This window comes from Papilio xuthus, unplaced genomic scaffold (genome assembly GCF_000836235.2).
Source record: "Papilio xuthus unplaced genomic scaffold, Pxut_1.1 DF827777.1, whole genome shotgun sequence".
Lineage (NCBI taxonomy): Eukaryota > Metazoa > Arthropoda > Insecta > Lepidoptera > Papilionidae > Papilio > Papilio xuthus.
In genome coordinates this window covers 6,094,460-6,113,376 of record NW_013530872.1, presented here as the reverse complement: position 1 = coordinate 6,113,376, position 18,917 = coordinate 6,094,460, and the positions used below count along the sequence as shown (strand labels likewise).

At 32.6% G+C, this 18,917-nt stretch overlaps 5 protein-coding genes across 6 annotated transcripts; 1 reads left to right on the top strand and 4 right to left on the bottom strand.

The window, feature by feature from the left end:
* Positions 1-287: 287 nt before the first annotated feature.
* Positions 288-5,652, bottom strand: LOC106115868 (EF-hand domain-containing family member C2-like). Its single transcript, XM_013309480.1, has 16 exons — positions 5,488-5,652; positions 5,225-5,380; positions 4,586-4,736; positions 4,231-4,343; positions 3,921-4,010; positions 3,758-3,834; positions 3,367-3,532; positions 3,100-3,262; positions 2,830-3,010; positions 2,527-2,677; positions 2,126-2,314; positions 1,795-1,940; positions 1,536-1,652; positions 1,225-1,404; positions 743-884; positions 288-476 (listed from the first exon to the last, which is right to left on the bottom strand). The coding sequence occupies exons 1-16, from the start codon at positions 5,542-5,544 to the stop codon at positions 375-377; spliced, it is 2,181 nt and encodes a 726-aa protein (XP_013164934.1). The 5' UTR covers positions 5,545-5,652; the 3' UTR covers positions 288-374.
* Positions 5,653-6,775: 1,123 nt separating this feature from the next.
* LOC106115669 (EF-hand domain-containing family member C2) lies at positions 6,776-12,185 on the bottom strand. The gene is made up of 16 exons (XM_013309119.1): positions 12,040-12,185; positions 11,599-11,754; positions 11,255-11,399; positions 10,593-10,705; positions 10,405-10,494; positions 10,239-10,315; positions 10,003-10,168; positions 9,729-9,888; positions 9,396-9,576; positions 8,913-9,063; positions 8,483-8,671; positions 8,195-8,340; positions 8,003-8,119; positions 7,692-7,871; positions 7,361-7,502; positions 6,776-7,141 (listed from the first exon to the last, which is right to left on the bottom strand). The coding sequence occupies exons 1-16, from the start codon at positions 12,094-12,096 to the stop codon at positions 7,037-7,039; spliced, it is 2,175 nt and encodes a 724-aa protein (XP_013164573.1). The 5' UTR covers positions 12,097-12,185; the 3' UTR covers positions 6,776-7,036.
* A 324-nt stretch (positions 12,186-12,509) lies between these two features.
* On the top strand, positions 12,510-16,534 carry Ccz1 (vacuolar fusion protein CCZ1). Of its 2 annotated transcripts, none has more exons than XM_013309620.1 (11): positions 12,510-12,561; positions 12,800-12,897; positions 12,974-13,064; positions 13,142-13,204; positions 13,353-13,478; positions 14,204-14,376; positions 14,787-15,061; positions 15,398-15,582; positions 15,825-15,910; positions 16,238-16,365; positions 16,447-16,534. In XM_013309620.1, exons 2-11 carry the CDS (start codon positions 12,893-12,895, stop codon positions 16,503-16,505), a joined length of 1,191 nt encoding a protein of 396 aa, XP_013165074.1. In that variant the 5' UTR covers positions 12,510-12,561; positions 12,800-12,892; the 3' UTR covers positions 16,506-16,534. The 2 variants fall into 2 exon arrangements, with proteins under 2 accessions (XP_013165074.1, XP_013165073.1); XM_013309619.1 differs by lacking the exon at positions 12,510-12,561 and adding an exon at positions 12,601-12,698.
* On the bottom strand, positions 16,533-18,341 carry LOC106115954 (protein RFT1 homolog). The gene has a single exon (XM_013309618.1). It carries the CDS (start codon positions 18,313-18,315, stop codon positions 16,639-16,641), a length of 1,677 nt encoding a protein of 558 aa, XP_013165072.1. The 5' UTR covers positions 18,316-18,341; the 3' UTR covers positions 16,533-16,638.
* On the bottom strand, positions 18,316-18,818 carry Lamtor4 (Late endosomal/lysosomal adaptor, MAPK and MTOR activator 4). The gene is made up of 2 exons (XM_013309622.1): positions 18,585-18,818; positions 18,316-18,497 (listed from the first exon to the last, which is right to left on the bottom strand). The coding sequence occupies exons 1-2, from the start codon at positions 18,716-18,718 to the stop codon at positions 18,338-18,340; spliced, it is 294 nt and encodes a 97-aa protein (XP_013165076.1). The 5' UTR covers positions 18,719-18,818; the 3' UTR covers positions 18,316-18,337.
* Between the last annotated feature and the right edge of the window lie 99 nt (positions 18,819-18,917).

The following is an 18,917-nucleotide window of genomic DNA, read 5'->3' as shown; positions in this document are numbered from 1 at the left end:
TTAATTAACATCAAAATTTGAATTAAAATATTATTAGAGCAACGAAAATTCATATGCATTTGTGTACATAGAGTACGTTTTATATAGAATATTTGTAATAATTAAAAATGTGCGTGACTTATATTTATTTGTACAATATTTGTAAAAACCTTATGCAATATTGTAAAAATGTTTTACAACAGTGAACTTGTACCTATGTATTGGTAGATTAAATGTAAAAAGTGAGAATAGGTCGAGGTTATTTATTGTGATCGAATAGAAACAAATTTAAAAAAACAGTTGTTTTATTTGCCAAATAATATTACAAAAAAACTTTAAAAATAAATTCCGTCTAAATAGTTATAAGTAAAACAAACTCAAAACCTATAATACGGTTAAGATTTAACAACGTGTTCCAAATTTAACTGGCAAAGGAAAGCGTTCCAATTTACGTAACCCTCTTTAATAATCATTTCCTGTTCCGCCCAAAATTTGCACTGAAAAAAAAATTCAATTTATAAATTAAAAAGAAATTAATCATTTGGGTCAAAGTAATTTAATTTATACATTCAGAAATACATTTCCTGTATTATTTGAGTTTAAAACATTGTTCCATGACGGTAAAAAATGTAAAAACAGAAACTGAACCAAAAAACAGTAGTCATGAACCATATTTATCTTCGTAAAGTATGTTCATATATTACTGTATCTCTGCTTTCATAACTAAGAAGAATTTATAATACGAATAAAATATTTAACTCACCTCTACATCTTTTAAAGGTGGCGCATGACGGACTGCTTTAGCAAACTCAGCGTCACTCAAATTGACCACTGGTCGTGTTTGAAAGTCAAGGAATTTCATCAAATCTTCATAGAAAATATTACAATTCTCATCTTTACTCAGCCTGTTATATTTAAAAAACACAATCTTCATTTTATTTACTATCCAAAAAAATTATATAACTTCAAAGATGAAAAAAAAAATGAAAAAATCTTTATTGTTATACACAAGAAATTCAAAATTCAATGTTGCCTTGGCTCCTTAACTAGGAAGACCTGTACTTAAGGAGCAAAGGACTTCCCATACATATAAATTTAATAATTGTTTGTGTAGAAAAACAACTAATTTATGATTAAAAATGGATGTATGCGTCATTTCCATAGAGATTGTAATAATGCATGTTAGGCAAAACTAAGAGTTGATAAAAATTACATCGATCATGCTACGACAAAAATGTAACTCACATTTCCAACATACAATCCATAAGGTCTGTGTTGATGGGCAGCCTATGCGCGAGTAAGAGTTGCCTCATGCGAGACAAGGGGAGAGCGCCGAGACCCATCTCATCAGCGTGTAATAATCCTTCCCGGAGTCTGTCCCTGTCGTCCCACAGACCACGGGTCAACTCTGTAAATACTAATGACCTGCAATAGTATCAAAACATTGGGTAAGCAAAAAATTCCTGACATGTTAATATATAAATAATAGTTCAGTAAGTTCTTGAGAATTGAATAGCGAAATACTAGACTGCTCAAGTACTGTTCGTTCACCCTACCTTATCATCTCTCGCCGATGACTTTCCTCTTTCCCTGGATCGCCACGGAAATGTCTAATAATTGTAATAAATTCGTGTTCTGTCATCTTTTCGCACATAATTTCCTTTAATGCCTGTCTACAAAAGATAATTTAAAAAAAATTATAAAAATATTATTTAATAACCTTAAAAACACTGTTATAAGCAAGTATGTTCCCATAACAAGATTATGAAACTAAACCACAGAAAGTTAACAAAGTTAAAAAGCAGAGTTTCTTACTTGAAACATTTAACAGACATTAGCTCCTTGTTATCTGGCACTACGGCTTCCATATACTTCGCGACGAAGTTCTTGTAGCCATTTTCTTCAGACACCAAAGCTCGTCTTATTTTGTCCATTATTAATGCAATATTAGCCATAGGATACTGTAAATCGAAAATACTCAAAATTTAAAAGTCGCACATATGTAAACCTTTGTCAACGAAACATTCGGTCAATTAAAATATTCATACAATAAAATGCTGTATTGTGATATTTTGTGGTACTTTTTGACTTTAACAAAGTGTATCTATAAGCTATTCTCTTTACCCAACAATTTCTGTCAACAGACCTCATTAGCATGAAGTTCCATATATCTCAAGGCGTACTCATCAGCGGCAGTAAGTCGGAACCGATGTTTGTTAATGACCAGCTCATTGCCGATCCACATGTCCTTATCCGTATAAGCAGGGGGCTCTTTGGACACGAAAAAGTCCACATCTGGCAAATACATCTTGTTACGACGAAAGAATTTCCCGCCCTATATAAAGGAATACAACAGTTAGTAAAACAAAAAAAAATGTAAAGAAAGTTCACCTTACGTAAAATCTCAAAATGTTTAATTTGTACTTACAAATTAAACATTTTGAGTTTAGAACATTCAGTCAAGAAGTTCAAAAAATCAATGATGTGTATAATATGTTAAAGTCAGAACTTATTATTGAAATAGCTAAGTATTGCAAAATATCATACCAAAAAGCCAGAGTTTCTTTCGCCTAGTTCATACACAGATATCGTATCGTCGCATAAATAATAGAGCACAATAAAATATCTTCTACCATCAACAGAATTGTCACTGATGAGTCGCGCAGCGAAACGTAAGATATGGGAATCGAAGCCAACTCTATAATACAATATTTGCGTTAATTATACGAAAAGATTTAAGACAATTTCATAAAAATCTTTTTTTTACTAAATATTGGAGACGTATTTAGGAGATCCTAAATATTCAGATTTAATTAAATAAGTATCTATGTTGAAGATTGTATTTTATACCTGTCCTTATGTAGAAATTTAATAAAATCTCTATGTGGTGCTTTAGGTTCTACAGTACGACAGTTCTCTGCGGAGTCCTCGTAGGATCCGTAACCATTCCACGGCGGTAATTTTCGTTCCGCCATATTAGCACTAAGGCATACCCCCCGGTCTTCGGGCGTAGGTAGTGGATTGAAATTATCTGTAATAATTATAAAGTTATAACTAAAAGATTATCCCGATGACCTGATGCTTATAATAAGCTCTTTTTTATTTAAATCCAATCCATACCAAATCCATAAGTAACTCGATAAAATTCTTTAGTGAAAGGATCGCAGTCGGTCAGTACCACTTTCCTCCCGAATACATTCAGCACCGCTCCAACACTGAGATCAGCGGGGGAGTAAGATGGATGTTTAGGCCCTCCAGTCATCTCAACGTGCGGTGGAATTTTCTAGAATTTTTTTTTTTAAATTATGTATGTTAAAAAATCAATGTTTCTACAACTCCTAACAGTTTCTTAAGACACGGATATATTTTTAAAATTAAATGACGTACCCTGGGTAAACGCATTCTTTTCAAGAACATCGGCGCAGCTTCAACGCCAGAATTGGGCGGTAACTTCTCTTTTATCTCCATAGTGTCATCTGCTAAGAAATAATGTATCTCCAAATTATGGACTGTCCCAAACTGTGTTTCTCGGTCGTCCCAGTATCCAAAGAATCTAAAAGAAAACTTCGATCAATTCAATATTAAAGTTATTTTTACATTACTAGATTTTGCTCGGGAAATAGTACACGTGGAATTAGAGACTTAGTAACATAATGCTCTATTTCAGACATTAATGTATCTCTATGCCAAATTTTCATCCAAATCGGCTTAGGAGTTTTAGTACTTAGTAACAAACAATCATACCAATATTTATAATATTAATAATAAGATTACATACCGTAAAACTTCTCTGTCATGGTCTAAAAATTGCCTAAAAGGTCTATGCTTCGGTGGTTTACCAGTAGAGGGCGCTCTCTGTAAAAATATTCAATATGGTGTTGGTAACATTTGCATACATATAAAATAACACTATATATAATCACTAAAAAAATCACTCTTACATCCAAACTATCAGGCCATGGTATTGGATCCGGTACATTGATTCCGAGACGATTTAAGAAATATCTTGTATAGTGATCGCAGTTTATAATCTATAAGAAAATAAAAGTTTTAATAACTTGGATAATTCCTTTGTTTACTATAGATAGTACTATAGATAGTAGTATAGTTCGTGATGATTTAAAAAAGTCAAAACATATGTGAGACAAAAATATTTGAAGCATAAGTTAATTATATTTAATAATAGGAAATCAGCAATCGGTTAAATATATTTATATAATTAAAAAGTCTTTTAAGTGATGCCAACAGTACCTTAATTATTTTACCGTAAAACGTTACATCCCTCCCAACATTTAGATCAAGGATATCATAGTATAAATCGTAACTGTGCGGGAGTCGAATTCTTTGCCGCGTTATTAATGTCCCTGAAAAATGGGCACCAAATATCGTATTGCATAGAAAAATAACATTCATTTCAATTAACATTTGAAACTACTAAAATGGCTTACTTAATGGTCAGTGTCTGAGACAAAAACCTTTGTATAAAACATATCGTCATCTCAGTCATTATCTTGGACAAAACAGAGATAACGATATCTTTCAAACGGAGATTTTGTTCTCAGAAACCTACGGTAAATGATGTACAAGAGACTTTGAATTGAAATACCTTGTGAAAATCCACTATTATCTGTTCTAGGTTCCATTACTTTAATGGTTCCGTCTTCGAGAAAAAAGAAGATATCCAATTTATGCACTACACGAATAGCAGAGCGCATTTCGTGAAGACTTTCTTGATAATATCCTTGAAATCTGAGTATCTGTAAGTGGAGTAATAATTCAATTGCATTCAGTGTCTTTTAACCATTACTTAAACTATCTTAAAGTGTCAATCTACACTGAGTGGTTCCATTAATTACCACCTAATGTTTCTAAATACGACAAAAAGTTCCCAACATCTTCTGAACAACCCAAACACCGAGAATGTTTTTCTTTGTAGTATACATGAGGAAATAATAAAGATTAATTAATATTTTATGAGCAAAGAAACAATCTTTTAACAACATACATATTACTTGATGTCCGTTAAATGTTTATTGAATATCTTACTAATATTACAAATGTGAATGCTTAGATGGATGGATGAATGTTTCTTTGGAGGTATCTCCGAAAAGGCTGTATGGATCTCGCTGAAGTTTGGCATAGATGTAGAACATAGTCTGGAAGAACATATACATATTAAATTTGTTTTTAATTCCGCGCGAACGTAGTCGTACGCGACAGCTAGTAAATGATAAAGAGCACATACATTTTTGTCGTACATTATCCATGTGGGTAGCTCGGGGGCCTGCTTGCGAGCATAGAAAGAGGGTACGCGATTCGTGTCCGCCGCTTTATCAACCAACATATTGACTTTGTCGACACTCGTGAAAATTGGACGGACGCCGAAACCTTTTTTTCCAATCTGTAAAACACATATAAATTTACTTATATAGGTTAGCGAGACCACGAAGCGTTAGAAACCTTTAAGGAAAAGTATATAATACAAATAGAATTGAATAAATAACTTACGAGTCTATTGCTTCCATATCCGGGTAATAAAGGTAATCTTGGGTTACGCATACCCATTGTTAATATTCGTGTAAAATATTATTTAACAACAAAATACCATTACAAAACAAGTGTATAAATTAGAAAGTGTTATCTATACATTTATTGTCAACGCAATACCGTTGTTTGTAACTATAGCAACGCATTTTAGTGGGCAATACTATTTTTTTTTCTTTTATGGTGTTTTTAAAGGAGGTCAACGTTCAAGAGATTATTTGCCTGTAACCGTGGTTAAATTGATGATGAAGAATTATTAATTTTCATTTCAAACAATTTATTCGTTCAGCGCGAGGAATTTTTTTGTTTAAATTACTTTTTCTGTAGAACTATATTTTTTCATTACTATAGTTTCCGTTCATGATTGATTATACAAATTTTAAGTATTAAAACACTTTGAAATCATTAAATATTTTATTTTTAAATAATATTATTATATAATATCATACTTATCTAAAGTTTAAATTAATAGGTACTCGTACAAAGCGTAATGTTACAAAAACTAACTCTACAAAAATCACAACACTTCGGCTTCGCAATAAACTTTTTAACAGTTTTTTAGCTACTCTTCCCCCTTCCCTAAAGAAAAAATAATTAAACGAAAACCTAATAAAACCAATAAAAAAGATCTTTTACCACAAAATATTAAAGAAGAGAATAAATACAGAAAGCCACAAAAAGAAGAAAGAGAAAAAAGACTAAAGTTAAACATAAACAAAAGAATGTTTAAAGAAAGCTAAAATTCTCCATTTTAAAAATAAATGACGTAACAACGAAACTCGGGTAAAATGAAAATAAAAAAGAAAATAGAATCTTTAGTGGGACAACAAACAATATGTTAAATAGATATACGTAGGCTACATATATCTTAAAGTTAACTTGCACATATGCGAATAACGTTAAGGTCACTATATGTCCATCGGTGGGGACATATAGTGAGCTGATGATGATGATGAATAATGTTTGTTTAATGCTTAATTTTTTAAATAATGTTAATTCACAATGCAGTCATTGAGAATTTTGAGTTAGACGATGACGAGATGAGAATTGACGATTTTGATTTTGACCATATGCTAAAGCTTTGTACGCTAATTTTTTTACATAATGCTTAGCATCAATGTTAATTTTTTACTTATAATTAATTACATACCTATTTAAAGGAGTTTTACTAATTTATTTTATAATTTCATAGATTATTTATTATAAATTACATAAGTTGCCAGATAAATTTATTTTTAAATTAGACATAGTTACTGTTACTATAATTGGGGTAATTTAGCCAATAATTGGTCAAATTGAAAACAACACGACATGTACTTAAAAGTAATGAAAATTTTCATCTTATTTTGAATATATTATCTATACTATATAAATAGCCGCAAAACATTTTAGTTTACTTCTTTTCATACATTTAATACTTTACTATCAAAGCACGTAGTGCTGTAGAGCCAATAACTGGATAATCTTTCCTGTTTCGTTTTAAATGAACGCAGATTACATATCCAAGAAAATCTTAATCAGGTTTAACAACATGTTCCAAATTTAACTGGCAAAGGAAAGCGTTCCAATTGACAAAGCCCTCTTGGATAATCTTTTCTTGTTCTGTCCAAAACTTGCACTGTAATCATAAATATTTATAAATCATGGACAGTATTTGGCAAGGTTAAAAATTTACTTACAATAAAATGATTGTTAATATTAAAATTTGTTGCATGAAAATACTCTTGAATTAAGGACCTGGCTTGGCAAATAACTGATTTCGCAGCTGGTGGTGAACTTTTTCATATAAATCGAAAAAGTTAATAAATGAAAAAGGGATATTAGTAATAGAAATCACCTCTTTATCCCTTATAGGTGGCGCGTGTCGCACTAACTTATTGTAATCCACGTCGCTCATATTGAACACCGGCCGTGTTTGGAAGTCGAGAAAGTTCAGCAAATCTTCAGTGTAAATATTACAATTGTCATCTTTACGCAACCTGTTGAATAACGTTTTAACTGTGTGGAAGGTGATGCATATTGGGGTGGGCCAATTAATTTTACGTAGTCCGCACCTAGCTTTAACTTTTAAGCGTGACTAAAACTGTCACCTTGCGGATGTAACTAACAGCCCTAATAGTAATATTTTGTCAAAAACACATTAAGGTTTTGTTAAGTTAAAAACTTACACTGAAAACATACAATCCATTAAATCATCGTTGATAGGTAGCCTGTGGGCGCGTAAGAGTTGCCGCAGGCGAAGGGCGGGCAGCGTGCCTAGACCCATCTCGTCTGCATGAACTATGCCTTCCTTAAGTCTGTCTCGGTCGTCCCACAAAGCACGCGTAAGGTCCGAAAATATTAAAGACCTACAATAGAAACAGAAATCTGTACATAAAATCAAATCGCACTCTAAGAAATAAGCCTACATTTCAAAATACATACTTTGTTGTTTGAAATTACAAAGTACAACAGCGATCAGATAGGTTGTATGCCTTACCTTAACATTTCTCGTCGAGGACTTTCTTCTTTACCTGGATCGCCACGGAAATGTCTGATAATAGTTAGAAATTCGTGTTCTGTTAACTTGTCGCACATAATTTCTTTCATTGCTTGCCTGTAAATTTTAACATTAAATTTATTACAGTGTATAATATAAAGCTCCAAAAATTGAAAAATAAAACTATCTCACTTAAAACATCTGTTAGTCATTAGCTCTTTTTTATTCGGTTCTACAGCTTCCATGTACTTAGCTACAAAGTTCTTGTAGCCATTTTCTTCAGAGACCAATGCTCGTCGAATTTTGTCCATTATCAATGCAATATTAGACATTAGATACTGTAAAGATAAAATGCTATGACATCCTCTTAAACGCAAAAGAGTAGCCAGTAATATTTACAAAATAATATTTCACTGGCGTAGTATAACTTTGCATAATTTTACAGTAGGACAACTAAAAGAATGCATTGCATTTACAGACCTCATTAGCGTGTAATTCCATGTACCGTAAGGCGTATTCATCGGCAGCAATCAGTCGAAAACAATGTTTATGTATAACGAGCTCGTTGCCGACCCACATGTCTTTATCAGTGTAAGAAGGAGGCTCCTTAGGAACGTAGAAGTTTACTCCTGGCAGATACACTTTTGCACGACGGAAAAATCTGCCACCCTAAAAATAAATTATGAAATTTTCCGTTAAAAATATTTCATACATTTAAATATTCCCAACCAATGACCTCCCCATCTACTTTAATTACTCCTATGGAAAATATCTAATAGAAAACATTATAGAAATCTTATAAAAATAAAATTAAAAACTAGAATTGTAAAACCGTAGTCACTACCGCACTTAGGGCCTTTAAAGATTAATTGAATAGGCCATTAGGCAGTAAGTCTGCATAAAATAATACCAGAAATCCGGAGTTACGTTCACCCAGTTCAAAAACAGCGATGGTGTCGTCACATAAATAGTATAAGACAATAAAATATCTCTTAGCATCCTCGGGATTATCGTTTATAAGACGAGAAGCGAAACGTAAAACATGAGAATCAAAACCGTCTCTGAAACAGATTTATTTAGAGAAAATTAATCAAAAACTTTTATTAAAAAGGTATTTTATTACAAAATTTACTAAGTCATTAATAGATAACCGTAAATGCTATTCACGTGATGTCGCCGTTGGCCATTTGTAAACGTGATTCGATAGTTACTTCATCTAGGCTAACTTTAATAAGTTGTATTTATGAAGCTCTAATTTCTCGTAATCATTTAAGTTATACTACCAGCCTTTTATTATATACATGAAGAATAATCTTTCACGGAGCACATTATACTTGGAATCTAATAGACGTATAACTATTTTTTGTTTTTAAAAATTTAATCTGCGTCACACCTGTCCTTATGTAAAAATTTAATAAAATCTCTATGTGGTGCTTTAGGTTCTACAGTACGACAGTTCTCTGCGGAGTCCTCGTACGATCCGTAACCATTCCACGGCGGTAATTCTCGGTCAGCCAATCTACTACTGATGTATTCAACCTTTTCTTCAGGATTAGGTAATGGATTGAATGTATCTAAAAAAATAATGACAACAAAAAAAATATGAGCCGAATATTTCCCACAAATCAATAAGGGCCACGCGACATTTTAAAAATTAAAGATCATTTATTGTGTTTGAAACATAGTTAATTATTAGCTCTTTGCTTTAAACAGTCGTAATACTTACCAAACCCGTACGTAGCCCGATAATATTCTTTGGTAAAGGCATCGCAATCGGTCAGTACAACGTTCCTGCCATACACGTTAAGCACCGCACCAATACTGAGATCGGCTGGAGTGTAAGACTCCGGTTTAGGTCCTCCAGACATCTCAGGCCGGGGTATATTCTAAAAAGGATTTTTTTTTAATGTTAAAACAATGAATGAGGTTACACTCATATCTATCTTACTTTCAGCTTTCGTTCGTACGGATCAACTTGCGATATTTAAGAATAATCATACCCTTGGTAGATGCATTCTCTTTAAGAACATCGGTCCAGATTCGACGCCAGAATTGGGCGGTAATTGCTCTAATATTTCAATTGTATCATCAGCTAGGTAATAGTGTATCTCTAGATGATGAATCTTCCCGAAATATGTTTCACGATTGTCCCAATATCCAAAAAACCTAAAATAAATGTACATTATGGTAACAAATTTAGTTCAATTTAAGTTTGAATGATTATTTTCAAGCGTACCGTAATATTTCTCTGTCATGCTCCAAAAATTGTTTTAAAGGCGTCGGTTTTGGTGGTCTGTATGTAGGAGGTTCTTTCTGGAAATAGTTTTTATTTAATTCCTTAACAACAAGATTTGTTTTTATTTCACAATTGACATTTTACATTACTTAGAGAATACTCTTACCTCGACCGCATCAGGCCACGGTATAGGGTCCGGCACGTTGATTCCCAAACGATTTAAAAACACCCTTGTAAAATTATCACAACTTAAAATCTACAAAAAAACAATTCAATCTATCAGTTATTTATGTAAGTACTTTTTATCACTCCATTTTGATGAATAATATAAAAAAAAAATAGTGATAATATTACCTTGAATACTTTACCGTGAAACGTGACTTCCCTCCCGATATTAAAATCAAGGACATCGTAATACATATCGTAGCTGTGCGGGAGCCTTATTCTTTGTCGAGTGATTAATGTTCCTGAAAATTCGGGATTAAAAAGATCTCTAATTTACTTTAAAAAAACAATTCCCGTAAATTTTAAACCTACAGTAAAATACTGGGTTCGATAAAAAACAAATAAAACATGATAATTATTACTTCAACTACCGGCACCTTCAGGATAAAATTACCAATATAAAAAATTTCAACGCGTTTCCACAGGTATCGCCCACTCTGTGGGATGTTATTATGCATACAATCCTTGTCATCCCACGTAGGGCCATAGCAAGGTTGACCGACCTTTTTTCTTACAGACACATTTAAAAGCTGCTTCCTATCCTATTGTTTTTAGCTCTGCGTTATCGACTCAATACTTACGACTGTCGCTTTTAAGGTGAAATACCACCAATTTTATTTCATAATGCGACTACTGAGAATTGTTACAAAAACCTATAAGAAACCTATAACCTTTGTGGTACATAATGCATTACATGTGTAATGAGAATCAATTAAAATTATACGATAAATATACAACTAAACCTAAAACGTAAAAAGTTATTAACAGGTTCAAAATAAAATTTGCATTACCTTGCCTTAAGCCACTATTTTCCGTTTTAGGTTCAGATACTTTAATAGTTCCGTCTTCGAGAAAAAAACAAATATCAACCTTTCGCAGTACATGAGAAATCAACTCATTATAGCTTTGCTTAAAATATCCACGAAATCGTAGAATCTAAAGAGAATTACTAATTTTAGGCTACGAGTCTGAACTAGATCTAGGCAAACAAAATACATTTTTATAAGGGCTGCTTCTATCATTTTAATTTTTAGTAAAGTCACGATTCATTCATTTCACAATTTTAAGTACCCTTTAAATATAATGTAACGCTTTGATAATATATTTTATAAAGAAATTAAACATGAAAACATACTTGCTTATCGTATGTTACCCAGGCGGGTAGTTCAGGACCCTGCTTGCGAGCGTACAAAGAGGGTACGCGATCCGAGTCAGGTGGTTTATCAACTAACATATTTATTTTGTTGATAGTCGTGAAAATGGGACGGACGCCAAAACTCTTCTTTCCAATCTTTATGGAAAAAACATGTCGTTTGAATAAGAAACTATACCAACAGTTTTAATTTTATTTGTGTTTGTATTATAAAATAAGTTTTATCAAAAAATGTATATAAATTAATCAGTCAGGTGTACACCTGGCTCTCTGACGGAAAAATAAATTCCACCGTTTAGCCTATAATTCAATGGCCAAACCCGAATAGTATGATTAACCTGTTAGTTGAGACAATTTACCTTCGCAAATCTGAAAAATGAATTTTGTACCAACATAGTTTGTAAAAATTAAAATGGTACATACAAGAGTATTGCGCCCATATCCGGGTACTAGAGGTAGTCTGGGATTACGAATAGCCATGACTATGCTTGTGTAAAATATTTTAACACTATAATATCCTTAAAAAACAACAATTATTGTCTACAATTATTCTCAACGCCACAATATCGTTTTCGTTTCTATGGCAACGTAGATATTGTTTTTATTTTTATTTTGATATAATTTTTCTAAGCATTCTTTCTAGAGGTCAATTAGCATTTTAATTCTTTAAGAGACTTCTTTGCCTAAAAGCAATAGCTTCAGTTTAACTAGGTTTGAGATGGCTCGCTGTGGCCGCCGAGCTTTTAAGACGAGCTGGCTAGTTCTATAGGAAGACTCAGATCATGGAAGATAGAAGACTCGAATACGCGATAGGAGCGCTTCTCCCACCTATTCAGATGTCCTTGTTTGGCTCTGTGTTGTTTGACTATACTCTATTAATCATATATGTCACTGTCATCTTAGCCTTAGCTTGGTTGTCAAATTCTGAAAACGTCAAAACATCGTGTAATGAATTTACGATTGTTTTCTTTATTGTGTTTCTTTTTGTAAATATTATTAAAATCGGCAAAATGATAGATGTTGAAAGCAAAATAAATTCTTTCTTTATTTTTAATTCCACTTTCGGCCCTAAAGAAGGCGAAGTATGTAATGCGAATCGATAGCAGTTAAAAAATTATTCCTCACGAGTTATTTCGTTTTTTTATGAAAAACTTTATGTAATACTCGATAATAATATTTTTAGGAATTGAAAAGGATATTATTCTTCCATCCCAGTCAAATTAGTGCTGATGCAAGAAAAATACAGGTCGGTTTGTGCGAGGCAGTTGTTAAGTTTATGTCGTAAGTATACTTTTGAGGTGTTTTAATTATTTAACATTTATAAAGGTAATATAATGTAGAGAACTTTTCCTTAAAGAACATTTTCATCGGAACCATGTGAAGCACTACAAACACAGACCAAAAGGTACATATTTTACCAGCCAGAGAAAAATTATTGGATGGTATTGGTGAGGACACTTTTTTTCATTGATTTGTTTGGATAAAACGAAATAAAAGTTTTTTCCTTAATTAATTAATCTTCCAGGTGGTAAGAATACCATATGCAACAAAAGCACTATCATCAATTGGTGAAAAAAAAGGAGACATGGTAAATATTGCACAATATACTACAAAATCTTCTTACATTCTAGATCTACTGATTGATATGTATTAAGAACCATATAAATGTTTTACATTTGGTATGTTATATATCTTTATATAAATAATATGACTAATGACTGTTAACATTCCTTTAGGTTCAACCATCAGTTATGCAAAATCTACTTGTAACTGCTTACAAGATGTTTAGAATGTTTGTAGGTTTATTCACAGATGTACCTGCAGATGTGATATACACAAAATGCCAACAGTTTTTCACTCCTGTAAGTCTCCAATATTCACTTAGTTAATTAACTTTAAAAATAGATATCAAATGTTATATTCATTTGGATGTTTCCCATTGAAATGAATCGGTCTACTGATGAATCAACTCTATGGGAATCTTTTTTCCTATTTGGTTGATCAAATTCTAACAGTGGTAGAGCCCGCTTTAACATCTTCGCACGAATCGGCCCGGCTCGCCCGGTGAAATACCACGACCACACAGAAGACAGGCGTCAAGTGGAAGTAATTCCGCGTTTCGTCTGATGAGTGTGCGTCCCGGAGGCCTTATATAGTCCTCTTTCCCTTCCCACCCTCTTTCTTATAAGGAAAGGATGGGAAGTGGAAGTGGACTTTCCGGATGAGAGGATGCATGGGATGGGAAAATATTTTCTTTCTGTGCATCCTCTCCTCCGTCGATTAAAGGTAGGCAACGCATATGCAATTGCGTATGTCTATGGGCAACGGTCACTTCGCTATTTCAGCGATTTCAGGTGGCCGCTCGCTCGTTTGCCAACTTATGATATAAAAAAAAAAAAATACATAGAAAAAAATTGGAACATTGGGAGGTATGATTCTCCATACTTAATTTACCCAGGTTTAAAGGTATCCTTTATTTTATATATTGTGCTAATCATCCTAGCAATCAAGTAGCCCAATGAGAATTTTTTTTATTGTGCCCATTTAGTTTCTTTTGCTGTAATTATTGTTTACATTTATTTTACAGTACATACTTTCAAGATGTATTACAAATGATGTGATAAATGTTATACAAGGCATTAATTATCTGCCACTTGAAAAGAATTCTTTCCTCAAGATAGTATGTTTCATTGACCTTTTAGAAATCAACTTTCAAGACTTCAAATGCATTGGATTTATCTACAATGAACAACTTATTTGGTATGTATGAGACCCTTTTAAAATGTATGTATGTAGTATAACATGATACTAAAGCTATCTTATAAATTTAGGGTAAAACTTGAAGTAGTATTATTGTAGTAAACAAAATACAGGCTATATATTTTTGGTGGTCGTTACTTGGACCGCTTATATATATTATTTCGTTATTCTTCATCATCAGTTCACTATATGTTTCCACTAAGGGGCTCGGACACTATCCTAGGATAGGGGTGACTAGGCCATAGTCCATCACGCTGGTCCAGTGAGGTATGGTTGACTTCACACATCCCACAACCTGTAGATTAAAAGTCAAGTGCTGAAACCCGTAAGCCACCGAAGCTCTATTACTTTATTGGTGTGTAAATATAAAAACAAAATGATGAGATAAAGTTTAATTTTACTTTTTTCAGGAATGGACTTTCAACAGATGATATGCTTACATTATATCAATATTTAGTACAAAGTTTACTCCCGAAACAAGTGGAGAAAGAGATCCAAGGTGGAGCAGTGACTGCTGCACAAAGACATGGCCGCTTCATCACACCCTGTGATGGAATTCATACAGATGAAGACATTGATAAGATAATAAAAGTATACCTCAAACTAGAAGATGATACAGAAACTAAACAATATTATTTAATTATTTATAGAACTCTGAGTGCTACAATTTGTTTAACAGTTTATGGTATGTATTATTACTTTAGTTTGTTTATACTATACAAGACGCTACTTTTATTAATACTTTCATCTCATCCATCCATAACCTTCTCTTTATACAAAACATAGATTATAAAAAAAATTACATGCACTACAGCTTTATCACACTTTTATTTGTAACATTCCTTCTAATAAAGCATACATATGTGCACAGGCACACACACATTATTTACACACTGCTTAAATTAGAATCTATTTAAAACCTAGATTAAGAGAAGGCACTACCTCCTGTAGCACAGGAGGCAGAGTCCTAAGAAATTGTAAAATTATGTGGATTAATGAAGAATTTTTCATTTAATTTCAGCTGACAAGACTTTGGAATTAGAAACATTGAAGTCTCTTGATGCTTTCATTGGACCTCAACTGTATTCCATCGCGTCAACAATAAGTGAACAATGCACATTACATGCTTTACAAAATGCTCAGCTTGCCAACACAGAAAATAAGTTTTTATATTTCAATAGAATTAATTTGGCATTCAAATCATCGGTAAGTAAAAAAAAAATGTCCAGTGATGCGCTTCGAGTTTTTGTAACTGGCTTTCGATTGTTGAAGCTCTAGTTTAAAAATATGTTGTAATGCCTCAAAAAACACAGAGAACTTGTTTCAATACAAATCTTACAGCGGCAAAATTTCATAGCAGTACGAAAAATCATACTGGCTTAGAATTTATATCAAAATATTTATTCACAATTTATGACTATTATATAGTATTCAATTTATTATTTTAGGTGCCAATAAACTCCTTGAGTCCATCAGCAGCTATCAAACCAGAAGTATTAAATATTATAGCAGGAATACATTCAGACAGAAAAAGGTAACTAATTGAATTTAAACGAATCTTAATTCTTACTATCTTAACATTGTAAATGCGAATGTTTAGATGGATGGGTGGATGTTTATTAGCAGATATATCCAGAACGACACAATCTGGAAGGAATATATAGGCTAGTATTTTTTTTTTAATCAGCATGGAAGTTGCTTGCAACAGCTTGTTGAATGATAAATATGAAACCCATAGAAATGTGTAAAGCGTATTTGTCACAATTTTCTTAATTAAATTTGAAGTGTCATGCTATTCATATTCTTCCCTAGTGTCATAGCATTGTTTTTTTGTCTTTTTTTATCTATGATTCGTTTTCAGTCTTGGTAATTATGGTGAAATTATTATCAAAACACTAGATGAATATTGGATTACCGGAAAATCATCTAATGAAAGAGAATTTTATGTTATTATTCAAAAGAAAAATGCTAATGTGATTGAAATTGCAGGTAAAGGTTAACCGTCATAAGAATTTATTTAAATTTTAATTGCCTTTAATAAAATGTACTTAGTTTATTTTTTTATTGCAGAGGAAGTAAAACAAGTGTGTGAAGCACAAATGAAAGGAATTTTCTTTTATCCTATGTGAAGATATTAGGCATATGCTAAAGAAAACTCAATCTAAGTATTTTATTTGTTATATTTGATTTAATTTGTCTACATATATTTGAAGATTAAACAATGCAATTGTTAAGAACATCACATTTTATTAAGAATCTATGCTAATCCATTGACATCTTACTTTCTTTATTTCTGAACTTAGTATATGATTTTATGATCAATTCTTTATTTTCATATCCCCAAGAAAGTAGAACTAATGAAAAACAAATACCTCCTACTGCTATATGAGTTAACATGGAATACGACAACATTCTATATTCTGAAACTTTACAAATACAACCAGCAATACATAGAGTCAACAAAAAATATTTACCAACATATAAACCTTTTAATGGTTTATACCCAGTATCTTTATACTTATCATTAATAAAATGAATACTGTGCACAATTCTAGCAAACATATTGATACAATTAGACACAATAAAACCTACAGGACCAAAGAAATATGTCAATGCATAAGATAATACAAGAAAACTTATAGAAAAAAACACCATCAAATAATTGTAACTATTAAGTTGTGCACTTGTCATTGTTGCAAAACAATAACATTCTGTGATACCGTTAACAGCTAACAAGACTATAGCCAAACAGTGACTTTTAAGTAATTGGACAGGCAATCCACTCTCAACAAATGCTTCCCCACCATACAACAGTAATAAAGTTTTTGAATAACTCTGCCCAAAAACAAGAACAAGCAAACCAATAGAACTGACAATCTTACACACTTGCGACAGGACAGCACATGATTCTTGGATTTTGTTTTGATCCTGTTTATGGATTGGCAACTCCCTCTTGACCATTTGTGTGAAATAGAAGTAGCTACTATCCTCTATAGGTCTGAAAACAAATCTGGCAGCCAGACTTCCGAGATTATTTACCACATCATAAGTAGCTTGTTCTTTAAATGACATCACAGGACTTACAGACATAACATACTTCTCCCCTTCTGTTAACAGCTGCTTGACAACACCTTGTTTTGCAAAACTGACAGTCAGGGTATTTAACTTTTTATTTAACAAAGAATTAAATGACCCTTCATACTTAGGGAAGAAATCCTTCAAGGATGTATATGTAAAATCATCCATATTATCAAACAATCCCTTCATAACTTTTTCTGGAATTAATTTACTTTTAAGTGCTCCTTTGGCATATAGAGGTTTATTTCTAATGTACCAATAAAAGAATATGTAATAACTTAAAACTATAACTCCAATACTGCCAACTTGTGCTACAGAGAAGGCTATAAGTGCCATAGATCTATCATATACAATTATAGATACAAACAATAATGTCCTTACAAGAATATGCATAGAATCAAGGACTACTTTGAGTTTCACAAAACAATACAATTGTGCAACAAGGGCCATATTAGCTGAGCACAGCTCCAAAATACACGAGAATGCAACAGACCAGCAACCAAAGGCATACTGAAAAGCATATTCGGGATGACCCAATGGCAAAATATTTATCCATATGTACACAAATCCAATTGATAAGACACAACTTATCGGCACTGATAACCAAATCTGATTCATAATATGGCTCCAACTAAACTCATCCTTCTGACCTAAACAAGCTCGGTGGAATGGTTCTCTACTTAGAAACAGTATTGTACTCTCCAGTAGCAGTAGTCTAACATTCATTATGCCAAGCACTTCATGTCCCACATTCCTAATCACCCAGGCATTAGTCACGAAGGTGATACAGCGAAACAAAATTTGAAGAATTATATTGAAAGATGCATTTTCGAGGCTACTCATCAATAAATTTCGCCCCATGTTTCTGTTTTCTATTGTTTCTTCATACAGCGATGGCGTTTCCTTCGTCGGTGTTATTTTGTATAAGCCGCTTGATTACATATATTTTCTTGTTTGACATACATATCACATACCAATGGTCGTCATACGTGATGGAAATTTTTTTGAAATTTTCATTTGGCCCAAACGCCAGTGGATCAACACTGCAAGAAAAATCATTAAAGTTTTAGGTAATGATGTCATTAATTATTTTAGTATAAGTATCGTATTAATAAAACGCGAGCACTTACGTGTTCGACAGACTGATAAGATCGATTATTATTGTAGCGATGCGTTCGTCATTTTCTAATTCACCACCAGATTCAAGGACGGCGCCATCCTCCGTCAGTATTAAATATCCGATTTGGTCTGGAATTTTTTCCATTATAACTGAAATGTTTATATGCGTAATATGACAATGAAATACTAAACAGGATCAACCAGGACCAACCAACCATATAAATTTTATAGATTTTATTACATATACACACATATGTATTTCTTCACATATACAACTCCAAAGAGTAGGTAGCAAAGATTAAATAGAAGAGCTCAGACTCAGCCAAGATAGTCCATTTTGATTG

Bases quoted from the DNA above. Each gene is read 5' to 3' on its own strand.
- LOC106115868 (XM_013309480.1), bottom strand. From the start codon at position 5,544: ATGGGTATGCGTAACCCAAGATTACCTTTATTACCCGGATATGGAAGC. The intron at 4,011-4,230 runs GTACTGTTGGCA...ATTTTCTTATAG, and splicing joins TTTACGGTAAAATAATTAAG to ATTATAAACTGCGATCACTA. The intron at 3,835-3,920 runs GTAAGAGTGATT...ATATTTTTACAG, and splicing joins CATGGCCTGATAGTTTGGAT to AGAGCGCCCTCTACTGGTAA.
- LOC106115669 (XM_013309119.1), bottom strand. From the start codon at position 12,096: ATGGCTATTCGTAATCCCAGACTACCTCTAGTACCCGGATATGGGCGC. The intron at 10,495-10,592 runs GTAATATTATCA...GTTTTTTTGTAG, and splicing joins TTCACGGTAAAGTATTCAAG to ATTTTAAGTTGTGATAATTT. The intron at 7,142-7,360 runs GTGATTTCTATT...TTATGATTACAG, and splicing joins CACCTATAAGGGATAAAGAG to TGCAAGTTTTGGACAGAACA.
- Ccz1 (XM_013309619.1), top strand. From the start codon at position 12,627: ATGATAGATGTTGAAAGCAAAATAAATTCTTTCTTTATTTTTAATTCC. The intron at 15,583-15,824 runs GTAAGTAAAAAA...TTATTATTTTAG, and splicing joins ATTTGGCATTCAAATCATCG to GTGCCAATAAACTCCTTGAG. The intron at 16,366-16,446 runs GTAAAGGTTAAC...TTTTTATTGCAG, and splicing joins TAATGTGATTGAAATTGCAG to AGGAAGTAAAACAAGTGTGT.
- LOC106115954 (XM_013309618.1), bottom strand. From the start codon at position 18,315: ATGGGGCGAAATTTATTGATGAGTAGCCTCGAAAATGCATCTTTCAAT.
- Lamtor4 (XM_013309622.1), bottom strand. From the start codon at position 18,718: ATGGAAAAAATTCCAGACCAAATCGGATATTTAATACTGACGGAGGAT. The intron at 18,498-18,584 runs GTAAGTGCTCGC...TTTTTCTTGCAG, and splicing joins CTTATCAGTCTGTCGAACAC to TGTTGATCCACTGGCGTTTG.